General features: G+C 36.5%; 2 protein-coding genes across 4 annotated transcripts; both read left to right on the top strand.

Moving 5' to 3' along the window:
* The first annotated feature begins 1,609 nt into the window (after positions 1 to 1,609).
* slc34a2a (solute carrier family 34 member 2a) lies at positions 1,610 to 9,615 on the top strand. The gene is made up of 13 exons (XM_084402974.1): positions 1,610 to 1,884; positions 3,339 to 3,402; positions 3,495 to 3,605; positions 4,438 to 4,566; positions 5,319 to 5,462; positions 5,791 to 5,902; positions 6,683 to 6,878; positions 7,110 to 7,205; positions 7,309 to 7,396; positions 7,503 to 7,670; positions 7,802 to 7,918; positions 8,434 to 8,558; positions 8,644 to 9,615. The coding sequence occupies exons 2-13, from the start codon at positions 3,342 to 3,344 to the stop codon at positions 9,196 to 9,198; spliced, it is 1,902 nt and encodes a 633-aa protein (XP_084259100.1). The 5' UTR covers positions 1,610 to 1,884; positions 3,339 to 3,341; the 3' UTR covers positions 9,199 to 9,615.
* A 4,483-nt stretch (positions 9,616 to 14,098) lies between these two features.
* rbpja (recombination signal binding protein for immunoglobulin kappa J region a) lies at positions 14,099 to 19,558 on the top strand. Of its 3 annotated transcripts, none has more exons than XM_084401544.1 (11): positions 14,099 to 14,200; positions 15,033 to 15,071; positions 15,168 to 15,263; positions 16,218 to 16,383; positions 16,474 to 16,648; positions 16,735 to 16,872; positions 17,076 to 17,188; positions 17,398 to 17,538; positions 17,808 to 17,963; positions 18,134 to 18,237; positions 18,894 to 19,558. In XM_084401544.1, the coding sequence occupies exons 1-11, from the start codon at positions 14,181 to 14,183 to the stop codon at positions 19,234 to 19,236; spliced, it is 1,491 nt and encodes a 496-aa protein (XP_084257670.1). In that variant the 5' UTR covers positions 14,099 to 14,180; the 3' UTR covers positions 19,237 to 19,558. The 3 variants fall into 3 exon arrangements, with proteins under 3 accessions (XP_084257670.1, XP_084257671.1, XP_084257672.1); XM_084401545.1 differs by having other exon boundaries at positions 14,193 to 14,364; XM_084401546.1 differs by lacking the exon at positions 14,099 to 14,200 and adding an exon at positions 14,892 to 14,917.
* Positions 19,559 to 19,640: the final 82 nt, after the last annotated feature.

The raw sequence follows: 19,640 nt of genomic DNA, 5'->3' as shown, positions 1-19,640 counted from the left end.
TTCATATGATCTAATATCGCTATAATTGATACCTATGATTTTCAGTTACAGTAGTTGACACTTAATGAGTGCTTTTAAACCAGCAGAGAGCACTGCAATTTCACTCTGAAGTCACAACTTCCTCTTCAAAGAGAGATTTGGTGTAAGTGCATTGCTAGTCCTAATATGACATCTATATTAGGGACGATTGTTTCCCCGAGAGCCCTGTGAGGACTGGCCATTTGTCCAGGTAGTTTCCTTGCGTACAGGCCGACATTCTGGAATAGGCTCCAGCATCCTTGCATCTACATGTAGTTTGGAAAATGGATGGATGGATGGATGAATGAATGGATGTTTCCCCCATTGTCATATTAAAGATCTCATTCATTCAGAAACTGATTGTCATGTGATCCAGTGCGGATGCAGGGTCAACAGGAATGTTCATGTATTGATCAGTGCCCTAGATTCAGGGTTCACACACACACACACACACACACACACATTCGTTTTTTGTCCTCAGTAGAGGACATTTTGCTTTTTTATTTCTCGGAAACCATACATGTCACAGATGTAAATCTGGTATATGTCAAAGAGGGAATGGGCTGTTCAGTGATTCCCAGTTTTGGGGATACAGCCTCTCATAGTTCTTTAAAAATGTCTGACCATTCACAGTTCAGCTTACAGTTCAGCTCATTTTATGGAAGAATAAAATTAGGTAAGTTATTTTGGCAACTTTTGAATTATTTTGTAACTTTTTTGTATTATATGAATGTAATATATTTTAAATTGAAATAGAGAAAGAAATATGTTACGACAAAGTTTTAAGTGTTATTTTAGTATCATTCATATTTTTTTATGTTTTCTATTTTCATTTTATTTTCAAGTTTTAGTCATTTTGTTGTGTTTTTGTCATTTTTATTTATTCATTTTATTTTTCAGTTTTAATTTTAGTTTAGTGCATGTCAAACTAAATGAAAATGAGAAATGCATTTTTTAAATGAAATGCATTTTTTTATATTTTATTTTATTTCAGTAACAAAAATGTTTTTTGTATGATTTTAGTTTATACATTAGTTTATAGATATTTAGTTAAGGGATAGCTAGAAATGTGTGTGTGTGTGTGTGTGTGTGTGTGTGTGTGTGTGTGTGTGTGTGTGTGTGTGATGTTTTTTGAAAATGTGAAAATGCAGAGTTTTCTGTGAAGGGTAGGTTTAGGGGATAGAATATACAATTTGTACAGTATAACAATTATTTTGTCTATAGAGAGTCCCCATAAAACATGACAACACAACATGTGTGTGTGTGTGTGTGTCATAGAAATAATTGTGTAGTAACATTATGTATTAGGACTTTCTTATCCCAATCATTAAAATCCAGACTCCTTCGCACAGTCATTAGCTGATGCCACACGTGGACACTTTGAACCATGTGCATAAATGGACACACACACACACACACACACACACACACACACACACACACACACACACACACACACACACACACAGACACACAGACTCCCCTACCCAGAGTGTTATCACTGACGTGGTAAACCTTGTACAGGGGAATCCTAAAGGCTCTGCCGGGCGTTTATAAATGAGAGGTTGTTGGACAGAGCCACTCTGAACAACAGCAGAACTGAAACAGATCACCTGGACACGTGTGTCTCATCGAGTGGTCTCCTTCAAGACAGGTGCTTGTGTTCATGGCTATAGTTTTGTCAGTTATGGTCTACAAGTAACTACCTGTGCACTGGGTTCAGGTGAGAGAAGGAACACGGTTCAGACCATAGATAAGTCACGTATTGAACTCAGGCAGGTGAAGTGGGCTGAACATAACCACGCACACGGCTGAAAGATTCGGAAGTGTTCGGACAGCTTTAGCTTTGAGAAACTACACCATCAGGTGAGTGCTTTGTGAAAATGCCTTTATTAAATGATATTTTAAAAAACATTTCAAGTAATATATATGTGGTGACACTTTACAATAAGGTCACATTAGTTAAAGGGATAGTTCACCCAAAAATGGAAATTCTGTCATCATTTACTCACCCTCAAGTTGTTCCAAACCTGTATGAGTTTCTTTCTTCTGCTGAACACAAAGATAGTTGGAAGAATGTTTGTAACCAAACAGATCTCGGTCCCCATTGACTACCATAGTATATATTTTTTCCTACTATGGAAGTCAATGGGGACCGAGATCTGTTGATTACAAACATTCTTCCAAATATCTTCCTTTGTGTTCAGCAGAACAAAGAAACTCATACAGGTTTGGAACAACTTGAGGGTGAGTAAATGATGACAGATTTTTCATTTTTGGGTGAACTGTCCCTTTAACGTTAGTTAATGCATTAACTTTAAATAATGATATTAACTAACAATATGTATTTAATAGTTCATAAAAATATGACTTTCATGGTTAGTTCATGTTAACTCCATTACAAAAATGAACAGATAGAACTTTTGATTTTAATAATGTTTTAGTAAATGTTGAAATGAACTAAGATTAATAAATGCTTTATAATATATAAATGAAATCATCTATTGTCATTGAATTATATCATAGCTCTTATTATTGATTATATGTTAACACACTTAAAATTCATCCTATAACCTTTTGTGACACTGCATTATTTAATTTAACACTTTCTATTATTCCAGCCAAATATTGTACCATTCTTTAAAAGCTTTAAAACAACAACATCCAAAAGATGTTGTACCGTTTACATTCATATTTTAACATTCATTTGATTTTTGCATATAGCCAATAACATAAGACGAGCCACGTAGTCATTCACATTCTGTTCATTGTCAGTGCTGAAGCCAGTGCGGAAATTGTTTGGCACAGTACAGAAATCAATATAAAACCATGTGAGTTTGATCAATGGAGGAAGCTCTGATTATTGAGAAGCCCTGTGTGTTGTGTCCATTTACTTACAAAAACCAAACAGGGTGAATTCAGGATGATTGGGACACCTTTTCCCAGTCATCTCACTGGCAAAAAGTGTCCAACCTGAATTAAACCTACCAATCAAAAATGTGAACCTTGAATTTTGACAGTCAGATCATTTTTTTGTCATTAATTAATTCTTATAATGAATAATTTATCTGAATGATAGAAATCCATTACATCCATCCATTACATATTTTTTTCCACACCAATAAAACATAGTAAAACACCCTTTTATCTTTATAGATCCTGTCTGGAGTATCACTGTGAGCATTGTGAAAATGGCATTCTTAGATAACATACCTTTAACAGTAGAGAAGATGCCAGAAGCGATTACAAACTATATTTAGTTCATAAAACTTAAAAGGCATCAATAAAACAGTGACGGAATTGATATTTATATTTCACAGACAATGGCACCGCGACCAAAGCAAGAGGATGAGTCTGAGGGGAAGCCAACAGAAACACTTGACGGTATGAACAGTGAACATCTGAATATAAATCGTAAATCTAAACAAACCTCATTTTAAAAAGTTTCTCTCTCTTTCCTTCACATGTTCCCTTAGTTCCCCGAAAGAAGTCTCTCTCCATGGCCCCTGCTCTCTCCACAGCAGCTCTGATTGAGGATGATCCCTGGGACATGGCAGAGTTGCAGGACACAGGGGTTAAATGGGCAGGTATGCTGAATGTTAGGTTGATTTTCACTAACCTTACCAAAAGCTTTACTACTATACACATTTTTGTTGTTTTTTTGTTTATGAAGCCTATACTGCATCATATCATTTCTAAGGCCTTTAAACTATCAACATGGTCAAAACCTGTTGTAAAATCTTCAGCATGCCTAGCAAAAAAAAAGGTATTTTAGCATAATTATAAAAATGTCAACCTTCAAGTAGTGGTAGGCTACACGTCTTTTTCCTGTGAAATCGTTACTGATTTTTATAAAGTAAACTTTTATATTGTTATTAATATTTCAAGATACGCACTGACTGGACTGAAGCGACTTAGGTTGTCTTTATTATCCATACGTCATTATTAAAATATGAGTGTCAAATATGATACATCAGGCTTTTGAGGAACAATGTGTATATTTAAGCAGTCTGTTATATAAAAATCCATTCATTTACATCAGAATTCCATATTAATTTGTGGCCATATATATCAGCAACACATACTACCTGTGGCAACATTTTTTGCAAAACGCAAAATACGTACCAATCGGTAGCCTACCAATACGTACATATCACTACAGTTTCTAACAGAAATGAACACTAGAGGCGTAATAAAACGTTGCCATATTCACGTTCCTCTACTAAAGACGCTTTTAGCGCCACCCACTGGACATTTCACGTTTTTTTTCATTCTCGAATATAATATTATCACTATGAGCCATAACCTTTTTATTTTTAGATTTTTAAAAAACATTTTGTTTAAAAAAAAATAGATTTTACGGACTATTATTTCATATGTCAGGCTTTACATAATGCTTTCTGTCTGTAAATTGTCTAGATCTGGACACTAAAAGGAAGATCCTGAGAGTTCTAACCACAGTAGCAAAATTTATTGTGCTGCTCGGTTTGCTCTACATGTTTGTTTGCTCACTGGACATCCTCAGCTCAGCTTTCCAGCTTGTTGGAGGTAAACTCAACAGAAATACACAATACAGTTTTCAATGGTTCTTAGATTAAGTGAAGAATGCTCTTTAGTGCTGTCTATAGGTTTCATATTGATGATGCATTTTATTCATAACAGTGCACTGGTTTCGTGGTTCTCTAAAGGGTTCATCCAAAAATGACAATTCTGGCATCATTATCTCACCTCCTGTTGTTCCAAACTTTTCTTTCTTCTGTGGGACTTGATATGTTGGAAACCAAACAATTTGGATCTCATTGACTTGTATTGTGTGGACAAAAATGCATCAGGGGTCAATGGGAACCAAAACTGTTCGGTTAGTGTAACCAGTCCCGCTCAGAGCAGGATTTGAACCGGGGGTCGTCAGGGTTTGGGAGGCGGGCACGCTGAGAAGGACGCTAAAGACCTCAGATGCTAGCGTCAGTCTCTTGAGGCCAGGGGAGTGAGGTTTACACGCACAGATCTTACTGGCCTACGTCCGTTACACTAGCAACATTCTTCAAAATATCTTCTTTTATGTCCCACAGAAGAAAGATTCATAAAGGTTTGGAACGACATGAGGGTGAAATGATGACAGTCTTTGCATTTTTGGGTGGACTAACCCTTTAAATTAGCACACAGGTGGCTTTCTAAAAAAAAAAGGTTTCTTAAACCATGGCATCAGGCTACATCAACCTTTCTGGTTTTAAGTGGACCATTTTTTAAGACTACAAAGTTGCTAAACTTGTTATGCGTAACAAGGATGTGTGCTTTCTCAGGAAAAGCAGCAGGGGACATCTTCCAGGAGAATAAAGTGCTCTCAAACCCTTTGGCAGGCCTGGTAATTGGGATGCTAGTAACTCTCCTAGTCCAGAGCTCCAGCACCTCCTCATCTATTGTGGTCAGCATGGTCTCCTCTGGATGTGAGTATCAAATTATACTAATACTGATGTCTTGACATCACTGATAAGGAATGTAAAAAATGAATGCATCAATCTAAAAAATGAACGTTCATTGCAACTTCATAATTGATTTCATTGCGTATAGAGTTTTTCACAGTTACACACTGTATATTGTCAGTAGAAACCATTCAAGTTTTAAATGGTCCTTTCTTTTAGTCCTCTTGGGCATAAATGCAAAATCTTTGAACAGAATTGAATCAAATTGACCTGAATCAGGATTTCAGATTTTCAAATCTTGATGTAAGTAAATCCCACTTTATATAAATAAATATAAACTACTTTTCAACAGTGCTGGAGGTCTCAACTGCTGTTCCTATTATTATGGGGACCAACATTGGCACATCAGTCACAAACACTGTTGTAGCCATGACACAAGTTGGCGACAGGAACATGTTCCGCAGGTAAGAATAAGGCATTAATATAAAGTTCAAATTTCATAATTGATGACCTTCACACAGTTATTGAACTGAACTGAATCAACCCTGAACTGACCTGAGCTGAATAACGGCACCACTATTAGAGTCTTTTTAGAGTTGGGGTTCTTAGCCACTGTCTGTTGCTTTGGCTTGCTTAGTTGGGGTTTAAAAGACATTTAATATTTATTAATATTGCATTATCGATTTGACTCCAGTTACACTATTGGATAGGGAATAAAAACTTGAACTGAATTGAGCTAGATGAGGACACTTCATCTTCTGCAGAGCTGGTTTATAGCTGAATCAACTTAATTTGATAATTGATTCATTTTATAACATTGGCACTGTTATTAAAATGAATTAAACTGACTGCTTATAGTTGAATTTAACACATTTCTGATGATCTTTACACAGTTAATGAACTGAACTAAATCAACAGCGAACTGACTTGATCTGTTGTCTTTTCAGAGCTGCTTTACAGGCAGAATTTGAATTTGTCTCATATTTGATGACTTTGCATGATTGATTCTGTTATTTTTATTGTGACGCTGCTTTGAAACAATCTATTGTACAAAGCGCTAAAAGTGACTTGACTTGACTTCTTGTATCATGACTGGATAGAACATTACATGAAGCGGGAACTGATTTCATTTTTCAGAGAGAAATTCACTTAAAGGAACAGTTCACCCAAAAATGAAAATTTCTGTCATTGACAGAAAGGTATTAATGATATTTAATTGAGATGTGACCCTTTTCTGTGTCCAGGGCATTTGCGGGAGCCACCGTGCACGATTTCTTTAACTGGCTTTCTGTCCTGGTGCTGTTGCCATTGGAAATTGCCTCAGGTTACCTGGTGAGGCTCACAAGCCTTATTGTGAGCTCATTCAATATCCAGAGTGGAGAAAATGCACCAGCCCTTCTGAATGTTATCACTGACCCTCTCACCCAGTCTATCATTGAGGTATGTAAGAGTGTGTGTCGGTATTAGTTCAGTCGGTATGTTGAAAGAAGCTAACATTAATGAGGACAAGAAGAGAGTGAATTACCACCCACACACCTTATATTGCCCTTCTGTACAGTACAAAGTTACAAGGGTTGTTGTTCACTAAGAGAGAGAGAGAGAGATAGTAATCTTAAATATACAGGAGATTAGAAGCATAATCAATAATAATTCATATTTTTTTATTTTTAGCTGGATGAATCTGTGATAAGCGGCATTGCCACTGGTGACCCTGAAGCCAAAAACAAATCTCTCATCAAGGTCTGGTGCCAGACAGCCTCAAACATGGTAATTTTTCTAACCAATGCATTGTGCCAGATTAAAAAAAAAGCCATATTATTTTGACATAATACTGGGGTTTTCTGATTTTTCTGATGTTGTTTGTTTCTAGACTCTCCAGAATGTGACAGCAGCAAATTGCAGTGACTATCCTTGTTGGGAATTAAAAAATATTACAGAAATTATAAATATAAAAAAATGTGAGTTTGAAATTGACACCCACTGTCACAAGACAAATACAGACTACAGCGCTATACAGAAACAAGCAGACACTCGCTCATCTGTGGTCTCTCTCTATTCAAACAGGCAATCACATCTTTGTAAACACAAACCTTTCTGACCTGGCGGCGGGTCTGATTCTACTGGCTTGTTCTCTGCTCATCCTGTGCACTTGTCTCATTTTGATTGTGAAACTGCTCAACTCGATGCTCAAGGGCCAGGTTGCTGTTGTCATCAAGAAGATAATGAACACTGGTCAGCATCCTTGAGATACATAAGAACCAGAGAGCAGATTTAGAAGTTAACTCCTGTTAAAATAAGACAAAAATAATTTTATTTTTATTTTGACTGTTATTTGTTTGTTTATTCATTGTTTCTATGCACAGATTTTCCATTTCCATTTGCATGGCTGACTGGATATATTGCAATTCTGGTTGGAGCAGGAATGACCTTTATTGTCCAGAGCAGTTCTGTCTTTACCTCGGCTATAACTCCTCTTGTCGGTCAGTACAGCCATCTATCTATTCTTAGTCTTTTATTAAGGTATTACGATCCATTTTGTCAGTGATGCAATGTTGTTCAAAGTTTGGCATAATTTACTCACTCACCCATACCTGACTGAATCAGTCTAATTGGTGAACGAATCATTCAAATTTGTTTTGTAAACCAGATCAACTGATTCAATGAAAAGATTTGAGAGAATGATTCATTCATGTTCATGAACTGGGCGTTGCAACTGTGCTTCTCTCATGAATGTGCCAAGTCTGTTCCTCCCCTTCAGAAGACTTTAAATATATAAGTCATAAGGGCTGCTTTTAGTTTTGCATAAATGTTTTGAAGCTTTTAAGCTGCAAATGTCCTAAAAGTTTATTACAGTTGCATGAAAATAAAGTCTTAACGGTTTGGAATGACATGAGGGTATTTTTGACCATATTTTACTATTTAACAAGCAGAACTAGTAAAGCCTAGCTGTTGGAAGTTGATGTGTGTGTAAAGTGTTTTTTATTTTTTATTTCAGGTATTGGTGTTATAAAAATTGAAAGGGTATATCCTCTTTCCCTGGGAGCCAATATTGGAACCACTACTACTGCAATATTAGCCGCCATGGCTAGTCCAGGGGAAACACTTGAAAATTCATTACAGGTTAGCATGACATGCAAATATATTCAAGCATAATCACTATCACTCATACTCCATAACTTCATGGTGTAACTCTTCTCCCCATTAGATCGCCTTGGTTCATCTCTTCTTCAACATCTCCGGGATTTTGCTGTGGTATCCAATCCCTTTCACACGTTTCCCCATTCGAATGGCAAAGGCTCTCGGTGAACTATCAGCCGAGTACCGTTGGTTTTCGGGCTTTTACATCATCTTCTGCTTCTTCGCTTTACCTCTATTCATCTTCGGCCTTTCTTTGGCTGGTTGGCAGGTCCTTGTGGGGGTTCTTGTTCCCATAGTGGCTGTTCTGATCTTCGCTATCATTGTTAATATTCTACAGAACCACAAACCTCAGTGGCTTCCTTCCGCTCTCCGGTCTTGGAACTTCCTCCCTCTATGGGCCCACTCTCTTGAACCATGGGACAGAGTGGTTTCCATAATGGCCGCTCGCTGCTGCTGTTGCTGCAAGTGCTGCAATGTTACGGAGGAAGATGAAGAGAAAGCAAATCATGAAAATATGGATCATGGAATAGAATTGTATGATAATCCGACAATGACTGATGCGATCAAGGAGGCCAAGAAAACATCAGACAATTGTGAAATCCTCAAGGCAACCTCTTTCTAGAGTTTAACAGAGCATTATGGGTTATCATTACTAAACATATCCAACTCAAACTGGACAGTTGACAGTAGGTTAAATCAGTGGATTGATGAACAGCAAGGATAAGAGAAAACCAGTATATTTAATTTCACCATTTATTTTACTTCTTATATTGACATTTTTATACAAAGATGCTATTTTGTACAGGAAATTGTAAATGTTATTGTTAAATAATCTTATGTTACACTGTGAGATTTTGTGATTGTTATTTTACTTGTGTCAGCATAAAATGCATACATTTATTTTTAATACCTCTAGTTGGAAATAAACGCCAGCTTTCACACAAAAAAAGTCTACAGTAAAATCTGTTTTAAATCAGAGTTCAACACTGCATTATTCTCCAATTCCTTTTCCGTTTATTTATGTAAACTTTATTTAACATGGGCCTTAGTATACTGTAAAATATTGCCGTGATTTTACTATATTAAACCTTAATTTCTTGCAGTAAATGACTGTATTCGTAATTGTATTAGTGTTAAAAAACACAACTTGCACTGTATTACATGGGAAAAGATTGACATTCTACAGGACAATGTCTTTATCTTTTTCTGCTCCTTCGCTTTGAAGCCAGTTTAACTGTCGTAATTTAACTGTGATGAATTGGAGAACTACTATTGTAAAAACTTACTGTGAAAGTATGACTAGAAGAAAGGAATATACTGCAAACCACACTAACATTTTAAAAGTGTACACAACATTAAAAAAAAATTCTTTGAAAGTATCTAATAGCTAGGAAAATACTGTCAATTCACACTAAACTTTTACAATGTACACAACACAATTTAAAAAAAATATATATTTCTGAAATCTGTGACCTATATATTTGGATTTTATAGTTTCTTGGGGATTTCAGGGTCAAATAATCAGGGCTCAAATATTAGTCTTGTCTGGACCTGCCATGTACACTGTAAAAAAATATTGTTGGTTTAACTTAAAAAAAAGGGAAGTGACCTGGTTGCCTTATAATTTTAAGTTAATGGAATTAAAACATTTTGTTAATACAATTGAGATTGGTTTAATCAACAGAAACTCAAAATATTATGTTATCTGAACCACATAAATTATCTAAGTTGATTTGACAAAAGAAAAAACGTGATAACAAATCATAAAAAAAACATTTTTTTACAGTGTAATAACATTAAGTATTCAGAATCTGAATACTTCCCTCCAAAGGGTTTCAAGCACCCATGTTCAGATTACAGTTGTTTTATACAACTGTGATTACTTCTCTCATTGATCAAACAATTATGTATATGTGGAAGAAACTTTATCAATGAATTGAGAAATAGTCTTTTTCTGAACACTACACAAACTCACAATGCATACTTGTTCTCTTGCTCTCTTGTTCACAAAAACAAACATAACCAAATACACCACAGACAATTCCAAAAGGGAATTTTCGCAGCGATGCAGTAGAAGAATAATTTTTCGTTCCCCAAAGAACCTTTCAGTGAACCATTCTTAAAAGAACCGTGTTTGTCTTCTATTGTATGTTTGAATCTAAAGAACATTTTTAAACTGTAAAGAAACTTTTGTGCAATGTAAAGTTTCCATGGATGTTAAAGGTTCTTCATGGTACTATAAATGCCAATAAACCTTTATTTTTTAGACTGCATGATGGTAGTGAGTCACAAACATATACTATTAAACCAGTGTGGTCTGTTTTACAAACAAATTTGAGTCTAGATTAATCGCGATTAATCGCATCCAAAATAAAAGTTTGTGTTTACATAATATATGTGTGTGAACTGTGTATAATTATTTTGTATATATAAATACACACACATGCATGTAGCCTACATATTTAAGAAATATTTGCATGTATATACTGTATATATATATATATATATATATATATATATATATATAAATAACACTTTTTTTTTCAAATATATACATGCATGTGTATGTATTTATATATACAAAATAATTATACACAGTACACACACACATATATTATGTAAACACAAACTTTTATTTTGGATGCAATTAATCGCGATTAATCTTTTCACAGCCAAGCTGGAATCATTCAAAAAGACTTAACTTCACTGAATGAACTCCGTCAGAGCGATTACTGAACCGACATCTCTGATATAACGAAAGTTAGCATTATCATCACCTCTTGAAAGCAAGATTTATGTGCTGGAAGCTAGAAAACAGAATTCTGCTTTTTGAACTAAATTACATACTAATAATTCATAATAATTAACTACTTTTTAAATTAAAGTTGATTAATAAAAACTGATCAGATGTGATTTTTTTTGGTCTATAAAATAAATATCATCCTTTTTTTAACCTCAGCAAATCATATTGTCCTCGTCATCCCTCGTTTGCTGATTTGTGCAATATTACATTCCCCTCTATCCTAGTTAATGATTCTTCTTCTCGGAGTCTCATTATCAGTCGCTTCTCAGCTGCTTCTATCGGAAAAACTCATGATGTACTGGTATTTTTATGGCCAGGGGGTAGATTTGAGGTCATTAACTCAAGCTTTGTCTGTTGCCCGTTTCATCCTTTATCAAGGCGTTTATGGCACACTGCTTTAAGGACCCTCTATAGAAAGAAATGAAATTGTAGAAGGTGAAGGAGGTTGTTAAAGTTGGGAATAAATTGATAATAACTGGAGTAAAGTAAAGTCAGAGAAGAAGGAAGATGCTAGGTGAGGGGGAGCTGCTTTGCCCTTTTTGGCCGTATTATCTTTATGGTTGGACTTGTTATCCAACAGTGGTGTCTATCAGCAATATTTATGGAGATTACCAAGTACTATTAGAACCCTGCTGTGTCATTTGTGCTTTCCTCAATAATAAAAGATCACTAATGATTAAATATGTTAACTTCTTAGAATTTTAATTGACTGTTGTTTAACAATTTAAAAATCTTTATTATTCTTTTATATATATTATTTTCATATAGTATTCTTAATCTTTAATTTATTTTAACAATCACATTTTATTTAAATCAATTTACCTTTAATCTACATAAAACAATATTCAACCTACTGTAAGTTTAGCTAACAGTAAACATACCTTTTGACCTCAAAATTTGATAAATTGCCAATTTGTTGACTAATACCTAAAGAGATTTAGACAATAAAACAATTGCAGGGCCTACCCTGAGAGTAAAGCCTTTAAGGACAATTAGTAATTTCGATCTCAGCCATTTTTGTAATTGCTGCTTGTTCACTTGTACTCCTTGGGAACCTCGATTGACATCATGAAAAAAATAAGATAAATAGAGAGCTTGTTATTTCTTAAAACATTTCAAATCCGAATCTGCGTTGTACAATTACAGTATCAGCGTAAACCAGAATCTCTTAATACGTCTCAAACTATAGGCTACTTATCGTAACCAGTTTATAAAGCAATATATATAATATTTTTATTATTTTAAGTTGTGTCCTGATACTTTTTTTAAAAATCCAGGAACCTCAAAAATATTATTAAAATGTATATATATATATATATATATATATATATATATATATATACATATATATCTGAACCATCAGTATTTGAGAGAATGAAACGATAAAAAGAGAAGGTAAGCGAGTAATCTTAATGTCAAATGATCCAAGAGATCGTGTTACTAGAAGAAACTAGGACTATGTCCTTAAACCTTTGATCTTTCAGTGTAATAGCAATTTTACAACTTAAGGGTTAAATGCCTAATGCTATTAAGGGGCAGTTCTCTGAATTGTATTCCGGCACATACTGGTACCTGGTAGTGCCATTGTTATTATCTTGATCAAATTTTGATCAAGTATATTTCCATATAATCAGATTTTTCTATAAAGTGTAATACCCACACACGCTTGATTAAAATGTAAGACTTCATGAACTCTAAAACGTACTGTCGTTCATTTAATGAAGAACATTAGCAATAGTGTCCTAAATCAAGATGAGGTTAAGTGCCTTGTTCAAGGGTCAGTGGTGATCATGGCTTGCTGCATGTGTAGATCAAATACCTTCTGATTTCAAACCATGTTATTGATAGCAAAAAAAAAAATGTATATATATAATATGAAGCTCCATTTAGATGTTTAGAGTTTAAAAAAATTCCACTTAATTAAGCTGAAGATATTTAAAAAAATCTCAGGTTCACCATGAAATATGTATTTAAGTAATGAAAGAGGGCTAAGTGAAAGGGAAATGAATAAAACACTGTTTATTATTTCGTTCATTTTTGTGAGTGTGTCTAGTATTACAAATTAAAGCCACTTAAATATGACCCTACTTCTTGTACTTTTATTGTTGTGTGCCCTATATTTGGAATATTTTGTCCTGTTGTTTAAACATTGTTTGATCTTTTCTCAGCCATCGACTTATGCTAATTTTAACACGTGTATAGCATAGCAGCAGCATTAACATTGAAGCAATACTGCCATCTGGTGATATGAAAACAGTTAAGTGGCTATTACAGATCCATTGTATTCATTTCACCACATATATGTGTAGGTTTATAATGTATAAGTGTGTTTTCATAATGATTCCTGGAACGTATGCAATTGAACTATTCTTAAACTATTCTACTCTTATGTTTTACTAACAACATCCTTTTTAGCTGATCCACGTCAACTCGTTATTTCCTGGTGTCGGTGCACCAGTCCCCGGGCTTCCTTCCTTCCAGAAATCTTTTTCTCACGGCCCGCGCTTAAAAAGGTGCGGTCTGTCTTCCCATCGTGAGAACTTTCACACGCGTTTGGCTGGCAGCCGTCCGCAACTTACTCTCGCGATGACAAGGATCTCTCTCTCATCAGCTCCCATAATAAGCGACCTGGAAATCTCGCGTGACTTCAGAACTTTCCCACGCCTGTGCCACCCCCCCCACCTTCCTGCTTTATTTCTCACAGTGCCCCTCCCCCCTCGTCTAAAAGCAGTCTGTTGCAATGTGGTGCGAAGCGGCGGAAATCTCGCGATTGTTGGCGTTATTAGAGAGAGTTGGTGAAGATGGCGCCTGTTGTGACAGGGTAAGCAGCGAAATTATTAACGGACGGGGCATGGAAAAGTAACAGCTAAAATAAGTTTTGCCCGTCTAGTCAGGATAACTTGCTTTGGTTTATTTATCTACAACTCTGGTCGTGTGTTTCTGCCCTGGTTCCCCGTTTCAGCGTACTTTTGTCTGATTTTTGAGGTTTTCAACGATGGTCTCTTTTATTCAGTTAGCCGCTTAGCTTTTAGTTAGCTGATAGATTTTCGGCAGTTTTCCGTAAACACTGAATGTTACGGAGAGCTACTATTTAACTGTAAACACAGTAAGCTTGTATTGACTGCGTCTTTTGGAACTTTAACATAGTTTAAGCTTAAAAAATACATGTATACAAATTGAGCCAACTTGTGAGTTGGTCTACGAGAGAGAGAGAGAGAGAGAGAGAGAGTCAGACAGAGAGAGAGAGAGAGAGAGAGAGAGAGAGAGAGAGAGGGTTAGCAGATGTTAGCCAGTCTAGTAAGTCCATAACAGGGATTTGGAGCTTTCAGGGGTTCAAAAATTGTGTCTTTGTTTCATGTCAGAATTTTCAGTTAAACTACTTTTAGCTAAAAAAGTGTGTATTTATAGTATCCCGTCTCTGCTATTTAAAATGCTAGTGTTTCTTTTCATTTTAATTTTAATTTTGTCTGTCTCTCAAAACCTAGTGGGCATCTTCTGCACGTTTAAACTTGTTTATCTTGCCAAAGATGCTGTCTTGGTAGGCAAATCACTAGGCTGTGGCAGCTTTGTTTTGCCAGCATTGTTTGGTAGAGTAACGTTAAATGACGTGATGTTTGAATTGTGTCTTAACTTTGTTGTATTTTGTTTTGTAGGAAGTTTGGGGAGCTCCCTCAGCCAAAGCGTTTAACAAGGTAAGTGCACCGTGAAGTCCATGTGTTAAGTTTACCAAATGCATTAGGAAACTACAACTTAAATAAACTTTTCTATTGTATTGTGTGGTTTTTCAGAGAGGCGATGCGTAACTACTTGAAGGAGAGAGGAGATCAGACAGTGCTCATACTGCATGCAAAAGTCGCACAGAAATCCTACGGCAATGAAAAAAGGTGAGTGATGAGTTGCAGCTGTAAACATATATATGATTAGCTGTTGCGTTTTAGACCGTAAAGTAAGTAAACAAGAAGGTTAATACACATTTCTGGTCTTATTGTGAGTGATAAATCAGTGCCCATTATTCATGTTGACTAAATTAAGTTTTGGTCAGGTCCAGTTAAAGGTGCAGTAAGCAATTTCTGGTAAACCCTGTTGATATTTGAAATCACCAAAACAAACACGCCCATCGATATAGGGGTGTGATCCCTTTGGGTAGATCACACCCCTATCTCAGTGCCTCTGTCCCCACATTCACGTACACACTATGCCCGAGGAATATGATGTCATCAATAAGTAAAAGCAATTTGTGTTACTAGTATAATACAGGTTGAGTGTTTAATTGTTATTTGTCTCCTCTACTCCTTCGATGACAAAGTCATACCTTCCATCCCAAAAAACAAATATACTTTTCATGAACAGCTCTCCACATAACACGATAGTCCAAGTACCTTAAATATTACAAATGTGACAAGATTAAGGGTTTTAGCTATCACTGAAAGGGAAACCAAAAGAAAAAACATATATTCGGAATATGTTTTCTCACTTTTCAGGCACACTTTGGGAGAGCGATGCTTGAAACCGGCGGTGGAGGAGGTTTAGACAATACAGGCTTTTAATAATAATAATGCAAATGAACAAACAAGCGAAGGTTCTGCTAACGTCTATCTTGTGCACTGAGCTTTCTCTCCTCCCCCATCACGAGTGAATACGCCCCTTATTGCTGATTGGCTACAAGCGTGTTTTGGTGCTCGGGCCGATCCACTTTTCAACAGTCACTTACTGCACCTTTAATGCATAACGTCTGCACATTAAATGTAAAGCAAGGTAGGGAGAGTTATGTAAAATCAGATTTCTTATGAGAAGTGAGTTGTTCTTTAATCAGTTCAAATTCTCTTGGATTCTGTTAGATTCTTCTGTCCTCCACCATGTGTGTACCTTATGGGTTGTGGCTGGAAGAAAAAGAAGGAACAGATGGAGAGGGAGGGCTGCTCGGAGCAAGAGTCTCAGCCTTGTGCTTTCATCGGCATTGGAAACAGTGAACAAGAAATGCAGCAGCTCAACTTGGAGGGCAAGGTGCTTGATGGATTGTATTATTGCAATACATATATTGTAACTGCTCTTTAAAGACATTCACATCATTATCCTTGTGCTTTTCTTCTGCAGAATTTTTGCACAGCAAAAACTTTGTACATTTCTGACTCGGACAAACGTAAGCACTTCATGCTGTCAGTGAAAATGTTTTACGGGAATAGCGCGGATATCGGTGTCTTCCTCAGCAAACGAATCAAAGTCATCTCCAAACCTTCCAAAAAGAAGCAGTCATTGAAGAATGCAGACCGTGAGTCAGCAGAATTTCTCATTTATGTCACTAAATGAGATTTGATCATAATTTTTACTCAGCTCATTTTTTAAAATTGCTCCTAGTATGCATAGCTTCTGGGACGAAGGTGGCTCTCTTCAACCGCTTGCGGTCTCAGACTGTCAGTACGCGGTACCTTCACGTGGAAGGGGGAAACTTTCATGCTAGTTCACAACAGTGGGGAGCCTTCTACATTCACCTATGTGAGTCATTCACCACAAGTGTCTATTAAACACAATATACTATATTAAAAATGGCAACAAGGCTTGATATTGAGCCCTAGTTGCAAAGTTCATTATGTCTAATGAAAGAATGTGTGAAAGTTATGTCTTTTAATCTTTTGAACCTGCAGTTTTTCTTGTTTGTTAATTATGAATTGGTAATAATGTGTAATTTTTAATTTCAGTGGATGATGATGAGTCAGAGGGAGAAGAGTTTACAGTCAGAGACGGTTACATCCATTACGGTCAGACGGTGAAGCTGGTGTGCTCTGTGACAGGCATGGCTCTACCCCGATTGGTAAGCTATTATCCACTTTATTGTTCATGATCATTAATGATTAAAAGGGCTGGGCAAAGAAAGTGTGTCCTGTTCAATCATGGAATTATGTATCGTTGTGTCACTGAATTGATGTCATATTATAATTTCTTTGTGCAAATATGTTTGTGTAATGCTGTGTGCATTGCAAGTATTTTTTAGAAGGTGAAATGTTGTGTGTTTGTGTGTAGGTTATTCGTAAAGTGGACAAGCAAACAGCACTAATGGATGCCGACGATCCTGTGTCCCAACTACATAAATGTGCCTTCTACCTTAAAGATACAGAGAGGATGTACCTCTGCCTGTCACAGGAGAGGATAATTCAGTTCCAGGTCAGTACATTGTTACAGAAACTTTATTAGATTCATACAGTTTTAAAATCTTTAACTCAATCTTTTTAGACTTGTTTTTGCTACTTGGATGTGAAATAATGCACTATAATCGAAAACATTACATCTGTTTTAGAATTGCAGTGTAAATAAAACTTCCTCTTCTCAAAATTAGCCTTTGAATTCTCAGTCTTAAACGTTTTGAGGCTCTATGATCCTTTTTTTTATGGTAAACAATTCAAATATTTTTCTTTTCACTGAACTAATCACAGGCCACACCCTGTCCCAAAGAGACAAACAAAGAAATGATCAACGATGGGGCGTCATGGACAATCATCAGCACAGACAAAGCAGAGTACACTTTCTATGAGGGCATGGGCCCTGTACCCTCACCTGTCACACCAGTGCCTGTTGTTGAGAGTTTACAGGTAATGCACAGTCACAATCAATGCTTTAAAGGTGCTATGAGCAATTCCAGATGTTTTTATAGTATCTACACGTAACGCTAATGGCTTCATTACATTACAGTTGTTTTATATTAAAAGAGCATGGCAAATCTGTCATGTTATCTAGTAACCTTGAACCCTGAATGTTCTAGCTGAATGGAGGAGGAGATGTTGCCATGCTGGAACTGACAGGACAGAACTTCACACCTAACCTCAGAGTCTGGTTCGGAGATGTGGAGGCAGACACTATGTACAGGTGAAACCAACACACCAATCGCAGTGCTGTACAGTTCAGCAAATAACAAAATATTTACCGTTAAATCAGGACTGCCATAATTGAGTTGGATTCATGCTTTCCTTGAGGTGTAATAGGAGGATTAGTATTATAATAACACTTCTGTTCACCTCTAAGCGAAGAATGAAAAAGAACTTTGCTCCGAGTATGTCAAGGCCTTAAGAACATATTCAATCTATAGGTTTTACTAGTATCAGCACAATAATCTGTTTATTGCCCTTCTTTAAACCCATTATTATTGTATCAGCAAAATCTAATATCGTTTGACCTTTAATTCCTAAGTATTGATCCACATACATAAACAAATTTCAATACATCTGTACATATTGAATAAATCATGTACTTAACATGTACAGTTTCACTGATAAGCAGTATAATACTGTCCTCATTGAATGTGAGCCTCAGCCAGTTTAATTACGTAAAATAATCTGTGATGCATAAGGTATTAATTTCAATTTGATTTTAAAAACTTTGCAGTTACCCTGTAATATATATCTCCTTTTGTTTTCCTCTGAGACTGCGTGATGCATATTGGCAGAAAAAACATTGCAGATATATTAAGAATACTCTGTACATAATTGTCAGTAATTCATACGTACATGTCCCGTTTCCTGCAGGTGTGGCGAAAGTGTGCTCTGCGTGGTTCCTGACATCTCTGCGTTCCGTGAGGGGTGGCGTTGGGTTCGGCAGCCGGTGCAGGTTCCTGTGACTTTGGTCCGTAATGACGGCATCATCTACTCCACGGCTTTGACATTTACCTACACGCCGGAGCCGGGACCGCGTCCTCACTGCAGCGCTGCGGGAGCCATACTGCGGGCCAACAGCATCTCCTCCACCTCACCATCTTCATCCTCCTCATCCTCCAGCCTACTGCTGCAGTCAGCTGTCGACAGCCAGGCGGGATACGCAGCAGGGAGTGTGTCTTCATCTTCCTCTTCCTCGGCTATGTCCGTCTCCTAACCTGGGAATCTTGGTGCGCGTTTGCGTGTGCGAGTAAGTGAACCTTTTGTGAGAGATGTTGATTCATCAGTTTGTAGACTTCCTGCGTAGATTCATGGGATACTGATCACAAAAACGGATAATGGTGCCACAGAGAGAGAAGCAAAGGAGAGACAAGACTTCACTCAAAGACTGGACAAAACAAATGAAGGCATCTCTTTTCTTTTCTCTCTCTTTGTTCTGGTTCTTGTTAAATCTGTTTCCTCATGTCAGAGGAAGTGGCAACAGAAGTGATGTGTGCCGTGGATCAAGATGCCACAGGATCAATGCATAGCCTTACATGAAAACAAAAAAACAATCAGTCAAAAAAACAACAACACAAACACAAAAAACACCTCTTCAAAACAAAGCCTTTTCTAAGTAAG

This window comes from Rutilus rutilus (genome assembly GCF_951802725.1).
Source record: "Rutilus rutilus genome assembly, chromosome: 2".
In the NCBI taxonomy this organism is placed as follows: Eukaryota; Metazoa; Chordata; class Actinopteri; order Cypriniformes; family Leuciscidae; genus Rutilus; species Rutilus rutilus.
This window is presented reverse-complemented; position numbering and strand designations above follow the sequence as displayed.